Genomic DNA, 20,769 nt, shown 5'->3' with positions numbered 1-20,769 from the left:
CCAAAGCTGTTTCCTAGGCCCCTTCTCTCTCCTTGCTCAGGTTTCTGAGCCGCTGCTGCCCTGTGAAGCCAGTCTGATGTGCAGCCCTGTAAGGCTGAGACAAAACTGGATGTCACCCCTGAAGGCACACTTGTCAGTTGGAAGACAAACTGTAAATTCAAGTTTGATTCTATTCTTGGTTCAGGGGGGAATCGATCTCTCTCTAATTCCTGCCATTTAGCAAGGGAAGCGTAACCTGCTTGCAGCCAGCTCCTGATTCTTCACAGCTGTGCACAAATGGGACATTTGGCCTCTGCTGAGCTGATGATACCCAGCACACACCCAGTGCTAATGCAGAAAATCTCCCTTGCTTTACAGGTGCTGATAAATGTACTTCTCTGAAGCAGACGTGCACATCCCTGTCTATAATCCAGGGTTATTGAGGCAGGGAATGTTTAGCTGGCCCACATTTTGCCCAGTTGTTTCACGAGCAGGTACTGAAGCCAAGCAGTGCGGCTGCCAGCCCTTTGCTGTAATTATTGGGTGCTCCCAGTGGGTCTCAAAGCAATTGACCTCACCGGGTGCGCCTTCGGAAGCCCACAGGTCAGCAGATGTGCCTATGTTGCCAATCGTCAGGCAGACATCATCCACTCAGGAGCGGGAAGACCGCCTGGTTCTGCTGATGTCAAACCTAAGATCTAGTCTGAGCCGTTTTCTCTGAGGTGGCTGCTGTTATTGGTTATTTTCTATTCCCCCGTGTTTCTATTCTTGGGGATGGATCAGGCTTCTGTTCCGAGGAATTCACATTTGGCAGCAGGAAATGCTCAGGCTCCCTGTCATTTTTTACAGAGCAACGTGCGTTGGGAATTTTCAGTAAATACCTGAAAACGTCAGTGATGAAACACTTTAGGGAAAGCGGTATCATTAGGGTGATTTATTTTTCTCCCTAAAGACTTGTGGCTTCAGAAACCCATTTTTCTTTCGAGTGTCTGTGGGCTGCACAGTTATCTGATCTTTCTGCTTTGCTGGTTGTTTCCAGGTTCTGTACGCAATGGTTCATGTTGTATAGCTCCTTCTTAAATTTCAGCACTGATGCCTCATACTGATGGGGTGAGGTGTGGCGAGCTGTCATGCTTTGAAATCCTTAGATTCCAGAGGAGGATCTGAGAGCGCAGTGTTCAGTGCCTGTGTAAGTACACCGGCTGCGTAAGACAGCGTTATCTGAAAGGTGGAGAGGTAAACCAAGGTTTGAGTGGGCTCTTGTGAAGGATGTGAGCACCAGAGCTGCTTCTCTCTTCAGTGCTGTTGCACTTAAAATACCCCAACCCCAACCCCCAGCCTGGTTCCCTGCTAATCTGGAATTGGGTTTGTGAGTTCTGGCCTGTTCCGTGGTGGTCAGGTCCGCGCTCAGCCCTGCAGTGCAGCCTTGTCAGAGAGTGGATATGGTGTTTGGCAAATGGAAGGGTCGTTACAGTGGGCTTCATTACAGATCAGGTGGACAAAGCTCCTGGTAGATCAGAACAACGAGACATGGCTGTGGGTGGCAGTGTGCTCCAGCACCGGTGGAATCCAGCGCTTTGCCGGCTGGTTTGGACACTTGCCCCAAAGCGTGCCAGGGCTGCGGTAACCCTGAGCGGCAGGGAACGTAACTCATCCACTGCTGCTGGGTTTGGGTGGCCTTAAGATGATGGGATCGTCTCTGAGTAAGGGGAGGATTGGTGGGCTCACAGAAGCACTTTCTGCTCCGCAGTTCTCCTTTAAAGACCAATCCTGTAGTTTGAATTTTGTGACTTTCATCCCTTTCTTGTCCTAAATGGAGTGATATGGGGAGATTGACTCCTTCCCTTCCTGTTTGCACAGGTGGTGATGTGTAAGTGTAGCCAAGCCCATCTCTGCCCAGGACACATCCTGCCCTGAGGAGCAGTCCTCTCCTGCTGGACACGCTTACGGAGCTGCATGGCCATGGACCTCAAGGAGAAGTGTCAGGTAGGTTCCTGCTAAGGCTCATGCCTGACTTAAATGTCGAGTCCTTTTAATTGTCTTTCATTGTTTGGAGTCAATTCTTGCTGTTTGGTGTTACTACAGGATGCCAGAATCCCTGGTTAGTGTCACAACTGGGATGTCTGTCCCGCTCACATTCCTGGGGACGGACGTGCTTGTGCCAGTAGGCTCATCCTGTGCAGGGACTGAGGCACAAAGCTGGCGAAGTGTAAGCTGTTACTTAGGCTGTATCTGTCTCAAGGTTTCAGGCAGGGCTCCGGGCCTCTGACAGTTTGCTTGGCTTTATTTGAGAGGCTGAATGCACTGAGAAGGTTTTAAAAATGAACTAAGGGGATGAAATCATCCGAGCCCGGTTTCTTTGATGATGAGCATATATATTTCAGACCTGCTCTGAAAGGTTACCACAGCAGTGTAAGTGACTTAACAGGTCCTCAGTTTGCACCTCAGCTCTTGGCTTCCCTGCGAGACTTCTGCAGTGCTGGGGTTCGGTTCAGCAGTGTGCTTGCCCAGCAAGGCCTGGGTTTGCTCCTGCCTGAACCGCTGGCCCCCTGTGTGCTTAGAGGATGTGTTTGAGCTATGTTGTTTTATATCACATTGCTGTGTTATTATGGAGGCAGCATTCCAATGAGGATAATTATCTCTTTATTCTGTTGTTGTTGACATCGTGGGCTAATCTGGTATTGATCATTTTGAGAGGTGACGCAGTTACCATTCTGTGCAGGGGTGTGTTCTGCATAGGGTCTGAGCATGCCAACACGGGCAGTGCTGCAGCCACGGCAGAGCAGTGGGGACGCTCTCGCTGCAGGTCACTGTCTTTGGGTCATTTATGTCTTTCTCCTGTGACGTTCTTCATTATACACTGGCAGAGCAGATTGAGTTGCTGGACAGGCAGCAGTGTGGACGTGATTGTGACAGACCTTTGAAAGGACTCTTAGGAAAGCGTCCTGCACCAGGAGGTTACGGTGAAATTGTGGTGGTTGAAGCCCTGGGCTCCTCTCCTGACTTACTGGAGTTTTCTCTTCCTCTTTTCTGAACGGGAATTAAAAAGGGAAGGCAGGAGATGATCAGACTCTTAAACAGGAATTTAAAAAAGCTGCATGTTGCAACTTGATTTGTCTGAATTCTGAGGAAAGGCCATGGTTTTGTTCTTGTTAGCAGTGCATTATTGGGTGTTAAGGAGTTTGCTCTTATTTTTTGTCAATACTGCATGTCGTTGTTTCAAGTCCTTTAAGGTGGAATCCATCTTCCTTTCTGGAGTGAAGAACTGGAACATATTTATGCTGATAAGGGAACAAATTAATCTGCTGTGTAACCTCGGTAGTAAATTTGATGTGCTAGGTTTATTTTAAAATGCTAAAAATAAAATGAAACCAAGTGAAAAACATCAGTCCTGATTTCAGCTTGAAAGCAATCTCTTTGCTCTGCTGGACACGTGTGATGAAGAGGAACAGGAGACACGCTCTGAGCATGGCCACAGCCCAGACACCCATGACTTCTCCGGCTCCAGGAGCTCTGTGGGCAGAAAGGGCAGTGAATCAGGATTTGTCAGGTGTGATGTAGCCGCCTTCCAGCTTTCACCAGAAGCCAAACAACTGCAGAGAAAGGCAGAGAGTGTTTCAGGAGCAGTGCCAAAACCTTCTTAAATTAAATCTGCTGATAGCTTGTTCTTTCCCCTCTTCTCCTGAGTTTTTAGCTTTCTGTCTCTTTCTGAAGTGAATTTGATACTTGTGAAAGGTGCCAGGATCTGTGCTCCAGAACCCCTTCAGCTGGTACAGCAGCATCGATTGCCACAGGACAGCGCTAGGTCGTGAGTTTGAGTTCCTTCCGACGCAGGCTGTATTTGCAGCAACACCACCTATTAAAAGTTATTGACATCATCCGTGTAATTGCTGCAGCCTGGATACGGCACCGAGCCTCCTGGCCAGAGCCCAGAGATGCGTTCAGGGTGTGGAAGCACTGTGCTCCATGTGGCTCCGGCTCTGGCCCTGTTGGTCCTGAGCTGCCCTGCTCCAGGGTGCCTGACGGGAGCTGCAGTCCCAGCTGCTGAAAAGCAGCCCAAGTCCTCTGCGTCTGCTCATCCTCCCAGAGACAGTAGCTTTGGGCTTTATTCCCTGCTGCTTTCCAGAACCTCAGCTTGTCTTCCAAGGTTTTTTTCACACGCTGACCCTTTCCCCCCCGCGTCTCTCACTGCGCTGCAGTTTCTGCATGGGCCTCACTCCCTTCCCTCTGCCTTTGTACTCACCCTTTGATTTTAACCTGCAAGTCTATTGTTGGCTCTCAAATTTGTGGCTCCTGCCCTTCCAAAGACAGCACGTGCTGGCGTTTAGTGCACAAATCCATGTCCATGTGCAATTCCTGACGCCAGCTGACAGCAGAAGGAGGACACATAGCACAAAACGCTGCCCCACACAGAACGGTTCAGAGCAAGGTCTCTCAGCAGTGGGACAGACGAGGAGAGGTGATGTGATCCATTTCTATTTGTGTTCATGACCGAAGCTGGAGCTTTGAGCTGGAAGAAAATTGTGTTGGGACCTCTTAACTGCATGAAGCACGGGGGTTATTGCTGTGTTGCCCTGTCCCAGCAAGGTGGTTTGTTCACTTTCTTTTGAGTCTGCAGGGTGTGTCAAGCTGTGGGGAGCAGCTCAGCAAGCTCTGAGATGAGAGGGGGGTTACACATCTGCTGGGTGGGGGGTTGTCCATTCTTACCCTGTGGTGGTGGTGGTGTTGATCCTTCCTGTTGTTTCTTTACTTTTTTCCTTGTGATGAAGTGGGTAGAGGAGTGGTTTCTTAGTAGGAAAAGAGAGAGGAAGGCAAAACTGTGCCATTAGGACATTTTGTTCCTCTCTCTGGTTTGAAATTGTTGTCTAGGAAACAAAATGCCCTGCAGAAGGATGAAGGATGTCCTGCCTCTTTCTCCCCCTGCTTTCTCTTGGAGTTACATTAAATGCAATGGCTGCTTCCCTTCAGCTTTGGCTTGAAGAGTTTGGTGGGGTTACGTACCGATGTGTGAATCTGTGCCAACACAGAGGTGGTAAATGGACCCAGCGTTGGGACCCCTTAATGTCTGCACTTCTGGCTTTAAACACGGTGTATGGGCTCTGCCTGTTTCAGCTTCTGAATCTCAGGGGAGGGAAGGAGTGAAGAGCGTGGCCAGGGACGGCCGGCAAGTCCTGACACCTGTATGTGCTCTTCAGGTCTGCGTGTCGTGCTGGAACCAGACACCTTTCCAGTTCCCGTCTGTTCCGTTCTGTGCTGGCCGGCTGGAACCCTGGACCGACTATTGACTGTCTCCTGGCTGGGCCAGTTCCTCACCCTGTCTGTGTGGAATGAAAGCAATTGGTTTAGTGATTGCTCTGCAGAACTGGGAAGCCCCAGACAGAATTAGGACAGCGCTGAAGTGGGAGCTGTATAAAAACCCACTCACAAATGTGCTTCTCTCTGACAATGGGAAGGAAGCATTCCTAGAAAAGATGAGAATGAGTGAGGAGGCTCGTTCCTTCTTCGCCTCCAAAGGCCTTCTGATCCTGTTGCCTGTTGTTCTGCCCAGCCCTTCCCTGTCTGCACTAATCCTTTGCCTTCTCCGTGTCCCTGCCCGGGTGCCGGTGAACGTGGAGCCCTTGGCATGGCACATGGCTGCGAAGGATTTGCGTGTGCCTTTCGGTTTTGATTGTGGGCGTCAGGATGTACAGATATTGGATGCTGAGAGGGGCTTTTGCTGCTTTCTCTATCAGCAAGAGAAGAGGGAGGGGACACTTCAGACTGGACCTGTGCCCACCTCCGCTTGTTGAAATGGCAAATGCTTGTGTTTGTGAATTGATCTTGAATCCAAAGCTGTGAGGTTATCCGGGACACTCCTAGATTCACATCGGGGAGTCAGTATTGCAGGGGCTCTCTGTCTCTCGGGCCTTCTTCCTTGCCTGCTCAGGTGGCCCTTGCCCTGTCGTAGGTTTGTAGCGCTCTGTCCGCTCTGTTGCCATCTGGTTTTCCGCAGCGCCTGCCGGCGTCAGCCCTCGCTCTGCTTGCGTGTGCGTCTCTGCAGGGGGGAACCCACCGCTCTGCCTGGGTCAGCTCCGGCTGATGGATGGACCGCTCTTGCAGACATCTGCTGCTCTCCTGGGCAAACTTTCTTCTCTCTCTATTTCCCCCCCTCGTTTCTATCCCTCATCCCCCACCCCCATCCGCCGCCTCCCCGACGGCTCTGCAGCGTGACTGGAAATAGGCTGAATTAATCAGCAGCCGGGTGCTTCACTCTGCTGCTTCTGCCTCGATCTCTGCGGCGCTGGGCTCTGCACAGCCTCCCTCTCCCTCTTTGCCTCTCGCTTTTGGGGGGCAGTGGCAGCGCCGGTTGCTGGGGAAGCGGCGCAGGGATTTAGCCCAGATGCTCTTCAAGCAGGCTGATCTCTGGAACCCCCACCAAGGCAAAGGCCACAAAGTAAGTTTCTCTTCCTAAACATTTGAATCCAAAATGGCTTTCCCCCTCTCCCTCCCCAGCCTGCGTCCTGCCTGATGTGATGGTGCATGAAGAGCTTTGAGGTGCTGGGAAAGAGGTGATGGTGGGACACGAAGCAGTGAGTGATGCCTGCAGCTGGGGAATGGCTTGGTGCTGGAGATGAGGAAGGAAGCTCTGTTTTAAATTGCAGATTTAACCCTAGCACCAACAAGAGGGGCCAAACATGATTTTAGCTCCTGCTTTGATATCCCTTTGCCTCGTGACAAATCCATCATTTTCTCCTCTGCTTGATCTGTAGCTATTGAACCTCCTGATCCCTTTGGAACATCTTGCAGTGCATCTGCTGGGCTGTGTCGTAGTTTGAGTCCCCAGAGTCTTCAGACACAGAAATGGGGGTGGGAAGGGAACTGATGGGAATGAAAGATGGGTTGAAGTTCTGGGAGTTCCTGAGTGTTGCTGGCCTGCAGGAGGGGGTTAGCATCCTCTGGAGGGAGCTGCCCTGGCATAGAGCGATGTGCTGTGGGGAAGCCTGAACAAATATGAGCCCCTGACTGCTCTCTGAGCTTAGAGGAGTCCTGTCACTGGGTAAATTACAGTAATTAAAGTTCGATAATTGACCAGTACAGGTAGGCTTCAAAGCACTGCATAAATACTGCCTCACCCTGCTGGCAGCCTGGTGGGGCAGGTGACTATGGCTGGGGATTTGCTGCTGCAAACAGACCGAAGGGACAGAGCGGGAATGCACAGTTCAGAACTGGGCCGCTCCCCGGGGAGCAGTCGCCTCTCGCTGCCGTGGAGCTGCTGCTGGCTGAGGGAGCAGCAGGGCGCAGGGCTTTGCATTGCCCACGTGGAAAGGTGGATCCTGCCTGGTGGCATCTCACTCTGTGCTTTGCATAAAATGTGAACGTCATTTTCTGGATCGGAAGGGACTCTGCCCCAGAACACAGAGGTGATTCAGGTGGCTGCCCACGGTGGCTCTGCTGGATCTCGGAGGTCCGTGCTGCTGCAGCCGTGTCTCTCTGCAGTGCCAGGCCAGGCCCTGTCAGCGCTGAGCTGTGGGGACCCTCAGAGCCAGAGTCCTCGCCAAGGACCCAGCTGTGGGGGCTCTTTTGTCCGGGGCGGGGGTGGCCGGGGCTGCCGTTGTTGCTGCTGCTGCAGGTGGAAGAGGGAGGCAGGCAGTCCTTGGCTGTTGCTCTGTACATTAATTTGGGCACAGCTGTGCTGAAGACTTTGTTCCATTTGGTTTGAGACCACCAACAGCTGAGCTGCGGCTGCCACACTCCTCTCAGGTGGTGTTCAAACCAAATATACGAGCTGTGTTTGTTGTGCAGTCTGCTCCCTTTCCCGGCATCTGCAGTTGTAAAGACAGTGGTCTCCACAGAGCCATGACCTGCCCAGTGGAGCTGCCTGGGTCCTGCAGGTATCCACAGGTATTTCTTTCTTCTGTGCTTTCCAGTAGTGTTCAGGGGGGCTGGTGGATATTATTATCTTCGTAATGACCCCAGTTGGTGGGGAGCTGGTAGTCCCATTATAGAGGTGAAAAACTAGGGCTCAGAGGAGCCTCTGGTTTGCCTACTGTCATGCAGAAATCTGTGGCGGAAGGAGGAACAGAATCCAGCTGTCCTGACAGTCCAGAGCCTTCATCCAAAGCTCATCTTGTGGAGCAGGACTGTGTCAGGGAGGCTTCATGCTGCTGGATCACTAGAGAAGCACTCTCACTGGGATATCAGGGAGCAGATCTCTTTTGGAAAGTAACCAGCTCACTACTGAGAGGGACAAAAAGCTTGTTTTCCTCTCTCAAACTGTGGAGGAGAAGGCAAAGAAGAAGTGCACAGATCCTGTGGCTCCCTGCTTCCTAGCTCCGACTGCTTCTGTCCTCCTTCCTGAAGAGCCAACCCAGCTCTTCCTCTGCTAGATTGGGCTCTGGTTCCCTTTCCCTGCTGCTGGCAGCAAGCTGAGCAGTATTTTAACATAGAGGATATTTCCTGAAAGAGGAGAAATTCATGCCTTTTTCCATCTTCCCATCCAGTCTGCACCTCAGCACATTCATTCCCTCTAGAAAATAAGATCACATGCACAAAAACTCTCTCTTGCACGGTGTGGTTTTCCCTAATAGCCATCTGCCAGGCAGAAGCTGCAGCTGTGTTGCGCTCGCCTGGCTTCAGGCAGGCCCTGGGACCATGGCTGTGACCAGGCAGGGGCAGCTCCAGGTGAGCCCAGCGTGCACCAAGAGGCTCCCGCGCTCTCCTGCCTTGCCAGGCGGAGGAGGAAGCAACTGGGTGTTTTCTCCTTGGGCCTTTTTCCCTTTAGGCACAGGCCAGAGGCAAGCAGAGCCTTTTAAATGCCTCCTGATACCCACTGGAATCTGGAATTTACTGTCCGCTTTTCCTTTTAGTTTCCAGCAGAAGCCCCTGCTGAGGCAGCTGGGTGGAAGGCCTCTCGCTGGTTTTGTTTCGGCCAGAAAATTAGCGGATTACTCTTTGAATGTGACTTTCCAAAGCAAAGATGTGAGTGTTGAGATTTCTGCTAATGAAAGGACACCGGCGGTGCTCCCCTCCTGGTTTGTGGCAGGAGGAGCCCCTGCAGCTGATGAACGGCTGGGAGGATCCTTGTGGGGCAGCTTAAGAGCACCTGGGTTCCCTTTGTGGAAAGGTTTTCGTTAGGACATTAGACAAATGTCTCTCGCATCTGGTGGCTTGGCAGGGCAGCTCTTGCTGCCAGAGCCTGAGCTGCCCCTTGCCAGGAGCTCGGGGTGGCTCTGCTCGCCTCTGCCTTTCCTGCTCTGGTTCCAGGCGCTTTCCCTGGTTGCTCCCTGGCTGTGGGTGATCCCAGTCACCCCAGGCAGCCTCTCACTACATTATTGCAGTGTTTACCAGGCGGGCTCTGCCGAATACCCTGTGTTTCAAGTGTCGGGATGGATGTTTAACAATCCTAGCCCTTCCTCCTCACCCCACTCTGCCCTCCTGCCCTCGCCTTGGCCAATACCACAGCAAAACAGAACCCCTGGGGAACAGAGCCGCCAGCGTTTCAGTAACCTCTCTGATCACCGCTGAATTTGCTGCCTTTCTGCCCACTGCCAGCTGTGATGTGGCACTTTCTCTTGCCAGGCACATGTTGGCATTCAGTGTAGCTTTCCTCTCATTTCTGCTGTAGCTCTTGATGTTCCGTTGCAACCAGCTCCGTATCTAAAGCAGACTTGGCTTTTCAGTTGAAGTCCCTTTTATTACTACTGCCTTTCATTCTGTCTTTTATTATCTCTTTGCTTTCCCTGCGTTGGAGAGGATGAGTGGTTTTGTGGGTGCTCTTCCACGCCCCAAGCAGCCAGCGGTCAGGGGAGAGAGAGAAACCTTTGCTTGCTCTGTGCTGCTCGCAGCACTCGTGTTCGCAGCACGGCTGGTGCAGCAACACTGCCTGCCATCTTCTCTGGGAGTCTTTGGGAGACTCCTGTGCTGATGTTACCTGGGCTGCTGCCAAGAACAACAGAGAACTGCTTCCTCTGTTCCTAAAATTGACACCGAGAGCGACAGCAGGATTATTTTTAGTCCTGTAGGAGCACAGCTCTTGCAGCATTGCTGTGCTCTGCTTGGCTGTGCTCTGCCTGGCCAGAATTTCTTATCTCGGGCTGCCCCTGGTAGTCAGGGCGTGTGGCTGTGATAGATGGGAGTTTAAAGAGTGTCTCTCTGCTGTTCCTTGATGCTTACTACAATTTTGGATTGGTCCATCAATGCAAATGAGCCTAAAGTCCAAGATTACATTTCTTGTCAATGTTCATCACGAAACCACTGTGTGGTGAAGAGGAAGGAAAGTGCGGATGGAAGCTGAGCCGCACTGGCAGAGCTGGGCACGTGCCTGCAGCTCCTGAAGAGCAGAGCTGCTGCCGACTGAGCCCTGGGTGGATGTGGCAGGGCTGGAAAAGGCTCGGGACCATGACAGCAGGGAGAGCAGGAGCCATGTGTGCTGGGCTGTGTCCCACTGCAGGGACCAGGGGGGATGCCTCCAGCCTGCTTTGTGCCCGGTGGTTCTTTATGGATAGAGCGGTACAGCTGAATCGTTCTAACGTGCAGCGTGTCCTGAGCGCTTACACCCTCACGGTGTTGGTATTGGAACACCAAATGTGAGAGAGAACTTTTATTCACCAGCACTCTGGTATCTGCTTTACCCTTCTCAGGGACACACGCCTGTTTTTCCATGTTGATTTTCTCTCAGTGATCTGGTACCCACAGCATCCTCTGATCTGAAAGGAAAGGTGAGTGTTCTCACCTCAGAAATGCAGGCGTTGACCCCAGTTCCTTGTTACCAGCGTGGAAGGGCACGCTCGTGGGTGCATCCTTCAGATGCTGCCTCTTTGCTGAAGGGAGAGGGAGCAGTGCTCGGACTCTGTGTGCTCCGTAGCCCTGCGGGTTCGCACAATTCAGCACTTAAATCTCCAGAGCTTGCTTTTGTAAAAGGAGGAGCTAATGCTGGGGTCGTGTCTCACCTGAACTGGGGCATTGCCCCCACTTACATCTGGGGACTGCTGTGTCAAAGTAGTCATAGAGGTGGGATTTGTAACCAAGAATTCATGATGAGCAGATGTTACATATTATTAGAATTGCAGATATCCTACTACTTAGTTACTGCTGTTAGCAAAACCCACCCTGTGTCATTAAAATTCCACTGTTACTGTTCCAGCCTGGGAGCTGAGCAGCTCCCTTTGCATTGTCCCCAGCCTCCGCTGATCACAATCTCGCTTAGCAGAGATGACTTGGTATTGTGCTTTGCTAAAGTGTTTCTCCGGGCTGGTAAGGACCGGGGTGTTTACCTGGTATTATCTCAGTGCGCTAATCCCAGGCAGCAGTCTAAAGTTCATGGGAGGGAAGGTGGTTTCAGGAAAATGGAGAATCAGGATGGTGGTGGTGAGCACAGGGCGTTCAGCAGGGTGCTCAGTCAGCCACCAGGAAAACCTTGAAAAGAATATAGGAAAGCACTTAACAGTTTGTTTTTTTTGCACCTTAGGATGAGATGACCTCAAGTTTGGGCCTTACCACAAAGAAAGCCCTTGTGATCCTGAGAGACCAGTTGTCAGCTCTGCTGGAGGGGCATCAGAAGGAACGGAAAAAAGTGACTTCATGGAAGGTGAGGCACCAAAGAGCACAAGGTTGAGCACCTGGTCTCCCCTCCTCAAAGTAAAGCTGAAGATTAAGCACAAGTTGGCTGCGTGCCCTCCCAGACTGCTGCTGCAGGGTGTTTGGGAGTAGAGCTGCCAGAGTCTTGGGAACTAAGCAAGAAATCCACCTAAGGGTCTGTTTCTCTCAGGACTGCTCTCCTGGACGCTAGAGCTCTCCAGGAGCTTGGCTTCACCTGTGAAGGAGCCAGGGGCTTCAAGAGCCACTAATGGCAGTGTACTCAGGGGGTCCATGTCAGGTGGAAAGAGCTGGGAAGCTCCACAGCCTCCCTTTGTCCACCATGTTCTCTGGCGTGCGTGTTGCATACAAAGTGCTAGTGTTTATGCACAGCTTTTAGAAGCGTTCCTGCTCGGTTCTGACAACAGGGCACCCTGGCACAGAAGCCTTTTCTTTCACATCCCAGTAAGAGTGAAGCAGCGAGTGTTCCTCTAGCCTTGCCAGCAGAGCAGCTTCGGTGCTGCAGCTTTCCCATAGCTGCTCCCTAGCATTTTCAGGGGGGTTACAGTGTTGTGCTCACCCTGGAGCATCAGCTGCAGCCTTCACCCTTTCTCATGCTGGTTTTTCAAATGTCTAGCTCTGTGTTTCGTGAATGCTGACTGTCTGCTGCTCTCTGTTTGTAGGAGGTGTGGAGGAGCAGTTTTCTGTACCATGGCAACCGTTGCTCCTGCTTCCACTGGCCTGGTGCCTCTTTAATGCTTCTGGCAGTGCTGCTGCTGCTGTGCTGCTATGGGAGCCAGCCGCAGGGGAGGTGAGCGGAGCATCCTACGCTGGTAAACTGGAGCAAAGTGGTAGTTTTATATCACCTTGACACTGTGCGTGGCTGGCAGAATGATACTGTCCCTTGTTCTGCCCAGACATCCAGGCATTGGCACACTCACTCTGGTAATTCTGTCCCCATCTTCCATTTCTCAAAACTTCAGCCAAATTCATTCTACTTCTGACAGACCCATAGAGTGGCCTATGGAGAGACTGAGGGCTTTTTCTACAGCATTCATAGAACTTGAAAAATACCAAGGCTTGATCATGGTTAGGGAGGATTTTGAAACTGGAGAAGCCTGTAGCTCACAGGGGGAGTTCCTGTGCTGTTGCATGCCTTGGATGTGTTTGGAAGGGCATTTTTAACTGAGACAGTTGCTTTTCTCTTAGCTATCAGTCTGTGGGTTGTAGGGTTAAACAACTGAGTGGGTGTGCATCCACCTCTGTGGGTGGTTAGTAGAGTGTTCTTCTCCCTTACAAAAACCTCATCTGCTTTCTGCTTCATTCTGTTTTGCTGTGCGAAGCCAAGGTTCTGAGATCGTTAATGCACTGGCACTGTTCCTCCTTCTCCTCCTGGATCTCTTCACGATTGGACGTCAAGAGAGGCTGAAATGCAGAGAGGTGGAGAGGAGGCTCCAGACCATCATTGATAAGATAAATGGTAAGGTCTCATTCATCTGTCTCTCATTTGCATTTGTGTTTTCCTCCTGTTGGATTCTTCTCCAGACCTGATCACGCATGTTATTAATTGAGCTTAGCAGCCTTCCTTTCATTACGCAGCAGCGGGCTGAGAGCTGTGTCTGCTCGTGCCTGTCCTGTAGAACAGTTGTGAGCTGTCGTGGACGTGTGCTCCCCGTCTGTGTTGTCGGGTAGGCATCTGTTGTGTCTGTGCTTCAGAGTAATCCAGATCCTCAGCATCTTGCAGAAATATCTGCCTTGCAGCAGATGATGAGAGGAGAATATGTGGGGTTGTACCGCAACAGAGAACAGAAGGAAATAAATTGCTGTGCATGAGCACCGTCTCCACAGAGGGTTTGGAACCAGAGGAGGCAGTTCATGTCAGTGCAGCAGTTTTAAGGACAGCCTTTAGCTTTTCTATTGTACGAGTATGTATTTAAGGTTACAAAATGACTATGTTGTTAATATTGTATGGAGAGAGAGGGGGGGAAAAGCCTTTGAAAAGGAAGAGAGAGATGATAAAAGATCATGGGGATGGACTGAGCTTAGCACTGGAGGCCCTACAGCCACTGGTCATCAGCCAATGGATGATTGTCCCCTCCCAAACTGTTATCCCTCAATTCTTCCACATTGTGTGCTTCCAGATGCACTTGGCAAGGAGGTGAAGTGGCCGGACTCCATGTACCCTGACCTGCACATGCCTTATGCCCCGTCCTGGTCTCTCCACTGGGCCTACAGGGATGGTCACCTCGTCAACCTGCCCGTGAGCCTCTTGGTTGAAGGAGACGTCATTGCCTTGAGGCCAGGCCAGGAGTCATTTGCTTCTCTGAGAGGGATAAAGGTAACTTGCTTGTCTGATTTCCCCCGCCTGTAACAATATATTTGCTACCGCTCTGATTCCCAGCATACGGATTATTGGAGTGTTTGATTTCTTCTGACCTTGACGACAGTTTGACATTCCCATTCAGTCAGGGACAGTGCTTTTAGACAGCCTGCATCATCGCTATGAGCTCCCAAAACTGATGAGGTGGGGACACTCACGTGATACTAAAGCACCGCGTTCCCACCCTAAAGGTTGAAGGGGACGCATACGGCGCTGCTGGGTTGAGTGAATTGGCCTGTGGGATGGTGTGACTTACCAGCCCCGCCTCCATCCTGCGTTTTATGTGGAGAAACAAAGTTTGTCTGCTTTGACCCTCTCCTTGCTACCACTTTATTATAAAAGAAGATAGTATAAAATACTTGGGGTAGAAATAAATTAACAAATCGGTTACAAGGCCTGTGCAAATATTTTGCTGCTGGGAGGAAACTGGAAGAAGTCTAAAGCTTGATATTTATCTGTGTTGGTTTCTTGTGTGACTTTCACTCCGAATGCCAGTTTTCATGAACCAGATCTGCTTAAACACAAGCTTTTAATTTGGCTTAAAGTTTGAAGTATTAATAATAGTTCAGTTAATTAATTTGTGAGAGCTGAGAGAGGGAACTGTGCAAAGGTGTTATTGCGTCCCCTGCAGTGGGAGGGATCCTGCTGGGCTGGCGCTCCAGGCCCTCGCGGCAGGGCTCCCTCGGGCCCCAGCTGTGCAGCCTTTGGGCTCTGACTCTCTCCCTAGGATGATGAGCACATAGTTCTGGAGCCAGGAGATCTCTTCCCACCTTTCTCACCTCCACCCTCCCCGAGGGGAGAAGTGAAGAAGGGACCGCAGAACCCTCAGCTGTATCGTCTCTTCCGTGTCTTGAAGACCCCAGTAATTGATAGTGTCAGGTGGGTTAAATGTGGTGCACACAGTGCTTGCACAGCTTGGCTGTGTCCTTCTTGCTGCCTTGTGTCAGCAAAGAGTGAAACTTAGCGGGATGGGGATTTTCAGATACGCCATGCTGTGTCTTTTCCATGGCCTGGAAATGCTCTAAGTCTCTTGCTGTTTCTTCAGCTGTCCTACTTCACTGGTTGGTGGGGCTGATCCGCAAGCCCACGTATACGCGAGGTGTTACTGGTCAGCTCAGGGCTTCCTGAGTACATTTGCGCTACGTGAGGAGGTCACAGATTTTATGCATTTGATGTACACAGCGATGTGACCCCCTTAGTCAGCTGGGGGCACAGGTACTGACTGTGCTGTGGAGTTCCAGCACACACTGGGGTGCAGGAGAACTTCCAGTTGAGCGAGTGAGAAGACCCGGGCAGTTTGCTCACAGCACAGATTCACCGTGGCAAGCACAATGCTGTTACTGCAGAACCTGCCTTCTCTTTTTGAGGTCACCTCTCACAGCACAGGGTGGACTCTGTTCTAACCAGCTCTGACAGGAGATTTAACTCTCAGGAGAGTGTGGGGTTGGGGCCTTGGTTGCTGAGATCTCAAGCTGTTTTCTGTTTTTCAGGTGGTGTCTGGAAATGGCTTTGTCACGTCCTGTGACAGCCCTGGATAATGAGAGGTTCACCGTGCAGTCAGTGATGCTGAAATATGCTGTCCCTATTGTACTGGTAGGTCTCATTTCAAGCCTTTGTTGTTGAACAGAGCCATGTTCTGTCAATGAAGGTGAAGAATTTGCAGCCGTCAACAGGAAATTGTGTCCAGGCCCTGACTCATGGCGCTGACTCTGTGTGTACCTCGGGTAGCTCAGAGGTGCAAAGATGCTGAGCCGTGGGAGCCATGGGAGCAGAGGAAGGAGCTGCACCAGCAGGCCAAGGGTATCTTCCAGATTTTCCTAGGGCTGAGAACGTTACAAGGCAGTGCAGACTCGTTCCTTTCAAGTACTGGTAGGTAGCTGACAGTGTCACCTCTGTTTGAATTGCAGGCCGGCTTCCTGATCACCAATGCTGTGCGCTTCATTTTCAAAGCTCCTGGAATTGCTTCTTGGCAGTATACGCTTCTTCAGCTACAGGTAAGGGAGAGCTCTGAGCTCCACTGCGCCGCCTTCCTCAAGCGCCGCTGAGACTGATTCCCTCCCTCTGCCACTGGTTTCACCCTGTGACAGCATCCTGTGCCCACCCTCCTGCATGCTGGACCCAGGAGCTCTCAGGGCAGCAGGACAACAGCTCGGCCCTGGCCATTCCTCGTAGACTGCCCTTCTGTTGTTCACTCTCTCTCCCTTGCCATGGTATATGTGTGTGTGTGGTATCCTCTGCCATTCACCTTGTAGAGCTTATGCCAAATTCAGCTGCAAGTGTGTGATTTATTCATGGCCTCCTTGATCACAGAGCCCTAAGGGGGAGTGTGTGTCCCCTCCTGTGTTTCTCTGTGTTGCACTGTTTCCAGTGCAAGCAAACCCCTTCCTTCTGGCCATTGCCTTTTCCCCATTTCTCACTGTGAAGGAAAAGCTGTCGTGTGAGAGGTCTGACTTGTTGTTGTCCCCATCGTTGTTCTTTGCAGGTGAATGGTGTCCTACCCATCCTTCCATTGCTCTTTCCTGTCCTGTGGATTCTTGCTACCACCTTTGGAGAAGCCAGAGTCTTGGCGCAGATGAGCAAGGCCTCATCCACCTCACTGGTAGGTGTCTCTCCACATCGAACTGTTGCAGAGAAAGAGGCAGGCGATGAGAAGGGCACAGTGAATTCAGCAGATGTGCCCACATAACTGTAAAAGCCGTGGTTGTCCCAGCTGTGCCCTCTCCCTGGAGCACAGCGTGGCATCTTCTTGAGCAGATGTTTTAATTCTTTCAACCTGTATACGGTGAAGGAGGCTCCAGTGATTCTATAAATCTCTTCAGGGCATGCGCTTTCTGTCAGCCAAATATGATGTCAGAGCGGTTATCATGGGGATAAATGCCCTGTGGTGCCTTGTCACTGGGGAAAAATTCAGACTCTGAGAAGGAATGGGATACATGAGACCCTCTGCGATCCCGTTTTAACATGTGTGCCGAACAGCCCTTTCCTGAGGCTCTGGGGCTTTGCTTGCAAGCATAGTTTTTGCAGTAGGTCAGGAAGGAACAGGAATGCCTGGTGGTTGTGCTGCTTTAGGGACCGGAGTTTGGTTGTCTGGTGGGTGTATGATCCTGACCTGGATGGGGGTCTCCTGTTCTCTGCTGTGGCAGTGTTGGTGAGATGCGTTGTGCTGTGTTTGTCTTCTGTGCTGATTTCTGTTATGCCTGTACTTGGACAGAGTTTCTCTCTCCTTCTTGTCCTTCCTTGTCCTCTGTGGCTCTGGGTCTGTGTTTTCTGTGTAGGTTGCCCGTGACTAACCTGCCTGTGTCTTGGGAGGGAGAGCACACATTGCCTCCCTCAGTGGCATTTGCACCTTTACCATCTCTTTTTAGCATTGTCTCCACTTTACCTTTCCCACACATTTTGAGCATCACTGGTTTCTGTTTCTGGAACCTTCTTCTTTCCCTTCACACCTTGCGATTTGACTGGGAAAAGTCAGAAGTCTCTGGCTTCCCTGCTCCGTCATCCTCAGTGTACCCATTTCCCTGTCACTCACACTTGCACCTTCCTTGTGTTCTTTCCTGTCTTCTCCTGTCTCGTCCAGGCAGCTCACTCTGTCCAGCCAGCTCTTTCTGTGACATCTCAAACATGACCTCCACCCTTGCCGCTGCCGAACACCGCTGTGCCGTGCCTTGGTCATTCTCCCCCTTGACTAGGGCAGTCTTCTCTTGGCCTCTGTTTCTCTCTTTTCTTCTCTCTGCTCTGTTCAGAATGTAGCAGGTAAGACCCTGTTCCTCTCCAGTCACCTGGCCTGTGTCACGCTCTTTCCTGCCTTCTGCCCCTTCCCATTGTGTTCAAGCTGTTGGATTCCCAGTTTTCCAAGGCCGTGGGTGACCGCTGTGGCTGGTCAGTCAGACATCCCGCAGGACACAAACCGGTGCCCCCCAAAGGAGCCCCCGCTTCACGTTGCGTTCCTATGGCTGGACTGCGGCAGTGTTCCTTTGGAAAGGCATTGATACTGGTTTGAAAGCATTTGAGAACACTACCCTTGAGAGATTGGTTCAGTAAGCGTTTGCCTTCAGTGCTAAAAATGGGCATTTTGTGTTAGTGGGAGTTTCTGTAGTATCTCATTTGCAGCCCTTGGAACATTTACATCTTTGTCTCCCAGATTTAAGAGTGCATAATAAAATTTCTGGTCTGTTGTAGCTGCTCTCATTCCCTTTTACTATCTCTTTGCTTAAGTAAACAGTTTAAGCACCTTGAGTCACTATGAGCATGTTTCCCAACCCTGTGCTCTTTCCCTGGCTTTCCTGTTAGCTTTCTGCAGTGTTTTGGGGTCCCTGTAGAAGTACGAAACCCCACAAAATAAGCCAAGAGCAATTTGGTTTGTGCTGAATTCAGAATAATTCAGACTTCCCACTCTCTGTTCCCTTGTTGGTGTGACAGAGGCTCCTGCCAGGTCTGTCAGTGTGCGGGCTTTGTTCTGCTGATCACCTGGCGAGTTACTGCCCTCTAAGGCAGGGCCCCATCCTGCACGCCCTGCGTGTGTGCTCCCTGACTGTGCCTGCTGGTGTGCATGGCTTTGCTCCCGGACTAAGCAGCCCGTGTGCTGTAGCGGTGCTGTTCTCTCTGTCACGGGGCCCTGCCCCAGCGTCATGTAGTTCAGGCTCTGTCAGTGATGGGTTTGTTTCCTTTCAGCCTACTAACAGCACGCTCAGAGCGGTCGCTGCCTGAGCCAGTAACACATCTACTGCAAAGGACTCCTCAGTTCCTGTCCCATCAGAGAGTCCCTTTCTGACGTGCTTAATACGGGTCCCATTTCTCTGCTGTTTCTCTGTCTTTTGTTAGAAAACCAGTAAAGGGTTTGTATCAGGGCAAGGCGGCCGAGTGCTCTGTGTCAGCAGCGTTGCTTTCATCAGTCACGTTTGTAGTTTTGTCAGAAAAGATATCACAGAAAAAATATCACCAAGATAGCTTGGTGAGATTTATTGCTCGTGTTGACTGACACGTGGTGTTCGGCACTGGTTGTATTATTCCACTTCTCTTCTGTTAACTGAGTCCCAAATCAGCTGCTGCGTTCCTCGGTCTGAGACCAGCGCCTGGGGCGCAGCGGTGCCTCGGTTTGCTCTTGGTACCTTTTTAGGCGTTGGCTCCACATTTGCTTTCATCCGTTGCACTGGAACTTAATCCGTGCTCAGGCCTTGTGCAAAACCAGCAGTGACAGTCGGGAAGTTGTCCAGACCTGCCGATTTAAACGTATTTCCTTTAGTAGCTGGCGTTAGGATGGAGACTATTTCAGAGCGCCACAGTGTGATTGTACCACGGAGTTAGGAATAGGATATTGATTGAACACGGCTGCCTTGCCTGCAGCGTCCTTTGTGATTCCCCTGTCCTTGACAAGCAGGGGGTGGTTTGGGGCACCTGCTGGGGTACTCGTTCTTAGTTTTATGTTAATTTTTACTTCTATTTTCACTTCCAGTCAAAACTGGACTTCTCAAGTTTTGCGATGGGATTGCTGCTTTTTAACATCTTAACAACATGCGGTTCAACAGCTCCTAATTGCCTCCGTAGTTCAGTTTAAATTATTCCCCGCAGATTTATCCTGGCTATTTGCACTCTGTTGCACTGATCCTTTATGAAGTGCCAGGTGGATACGGGATCCTTTAGGGTGTTGGTTTATTTACATACTGATGTAATTGCCAGAGCCGCTCGTGAATCCACTGAAACTGGTTTTCAAAATGATATCTGCTGTGGAATCCCTTCATGCTGAATGCACAGATTTGGAATTAGTAAACTCCTGGATGGAATTCCCTGCTGTAATTCCTTTCCATTCCCTCCCCATCTCCCGTTCACATGCCCTCAGTCCTCTGTGTCCATGCGTTCGAGGCTCCTGCTTTTACAGCCACTCTTTCCTCTCCCTTCTTTTAACTGACCCATACAGCTGGAGACAGAGCAGCGCATCCTGGCCCTTCCTCTCTAAAACTCCCCCTCCCAAAGAAGCCTCCGCGGAGTGAGGGGACCTTGTTTTTGCTGTAGGTGTTCAGGTAACGGCTGTGTGCTCCTCCGGGATAGGCAGCACCAAGCGCTTCCCGTGCAGGCAGGGACACAGTCCGTTAAAGACTGCAGTGCTGTGCTGGGTTGCTGGTGTGCCCGGTACAGCGATTCCCAGAGCAGCGCTCCTGCTTCCCTCTCTCCAAAGGAACAGGAATTAGGGAAGAGCGCTCCTCATGACCCATTTCTGAGCACGGTTATAGTAACTGGTCTCTTCTCTTGCTGCAGCTTGCTAAGTTTTCAGAGGACACTCTCAGCAGCTACACAGAGATGGTGTCTTCTCAGGTACTATTATTATGAATTGTTTTCTTCCATCTTCACTGCAGAACTCCATGATATCCTTTCCCTTCCTCTCCAGTCTCCTGCTTGTTCCTAGCCCCTTTTTACTGGTGTCAGCTGTCCAGTGTCTCTCATTGATGCTTTAGTTTGCTGTGCATGCAGCTTGCATGTCTTTTCCCTACGCCTTCCCATGTCAACGCTGCTCTGCTGACAGAGACCGAGGCGACGTTGGTACTGAGTCCAGGTGTGCTTTTCTGAACACTGCAAAGGGTTTAAAATCAACTTTTCCTGTCCTGAAGGAAGTACCTCTTGCAAGTCCTCCTGGCCTGGGAGTAAAACAAACAGTTGGTGGTGTGTGTCAGAGAGAAGGGAAGCATTTTGCCTGTACCAGAAAAAGCTGCTTTTCAAGCTGAAGCTGAAGAGCAGAGCAGATGGTGGTCAGCACCAGGACCAGATGTGAAGAGGGGACCATGGGATGTTCAGGGTTTTAAGAAGTCTGACCCTTTTTCATGGGCTCCTGAACAAGCTTGAGCACGTTACTGGTGCTTCCAAAG

The 20,769-nt window shown here is 51.0% G+C and overlaps 1 protein-coding gene across 6 annotated transcripts in view; it reads left to right on the top strand.

The window, feature by feature from the left end:
* Positions 1–1,838: 1,838 nt before the first annotated feature.
* TMEM94 (transmembrane protein 94) overlaps positions 1,839–20,769 on the top strand; it is a 40,281-nt gene continuing 21,350 nt past the window's right edge. For 3 of the 6 annotated variants that reach the window (XR_008452790.1, XR_008452789.1, XM_054082928.1), the window contains exons 1-10: positions 6,120–6,412; positions 11,426–11,545; positions 12,216–12,343; positions 12,876–13,012; positions 13,674–13,870; positions 14,640–14,791; positions 15,403–15,505; positions 15,820–15,906; positions 16,395–16,511; positions 20,165–20,221. Coding sequence is in view for 4 of the 6 variants with exons in the window: in XM_054082928.1 (XP_053938903.1) it covers positions 6,359–6,412; positions 11,426–11,545; positions 12,216–12,343; positions 12,876–13,012; positions 13,674–13,870; positions 14,640–14,791; positions 15,403–15,505; positions 15,820–15,906; positions 16,395–16,511; positions 20,165–20,221 (1,152 nt within the window). In the remaining 2 variants the exon portion in view is untranslated. Of the gene's footprint in view, positions 1,966–6,113; positions 6,413–11,425; positions 11,546–12,215; positions 12,344–12,875; positions 13,013–13,673; positions 13,871–14,639; positions 14,792–15,402; positions 15,506–15,819; positions 15,907–16,394; positions 16,512–20,164; positions 20,222–20,769 lie in introns of those variants that run through there. The other 3 variants (XM_009563962.2, XM_054082929.1, XM_054082931.1) reach the window with 3 other exon arrangements.

This window comes from Cuculus canorus, chromosome 18 (assembly GCF_017976375.1).
Source record: "Cuculus canorus isolate bCucCan1 chromosome 18, bCucCan1.pri, whole genome shotgun sequence".
Classification (NCBI taxonomy): domain Eukaryota; kingdom Metazoa; phylum Chordata; class Aves; order Cuculiformes; family Cuculidae; genus Cuculus; species Cuculus canorus.
The sequence above is the reverse complement of the archived record's forward strand: the minus strand, read 5'-3'. Positions and strand labels throughout refer to the sequence as shown.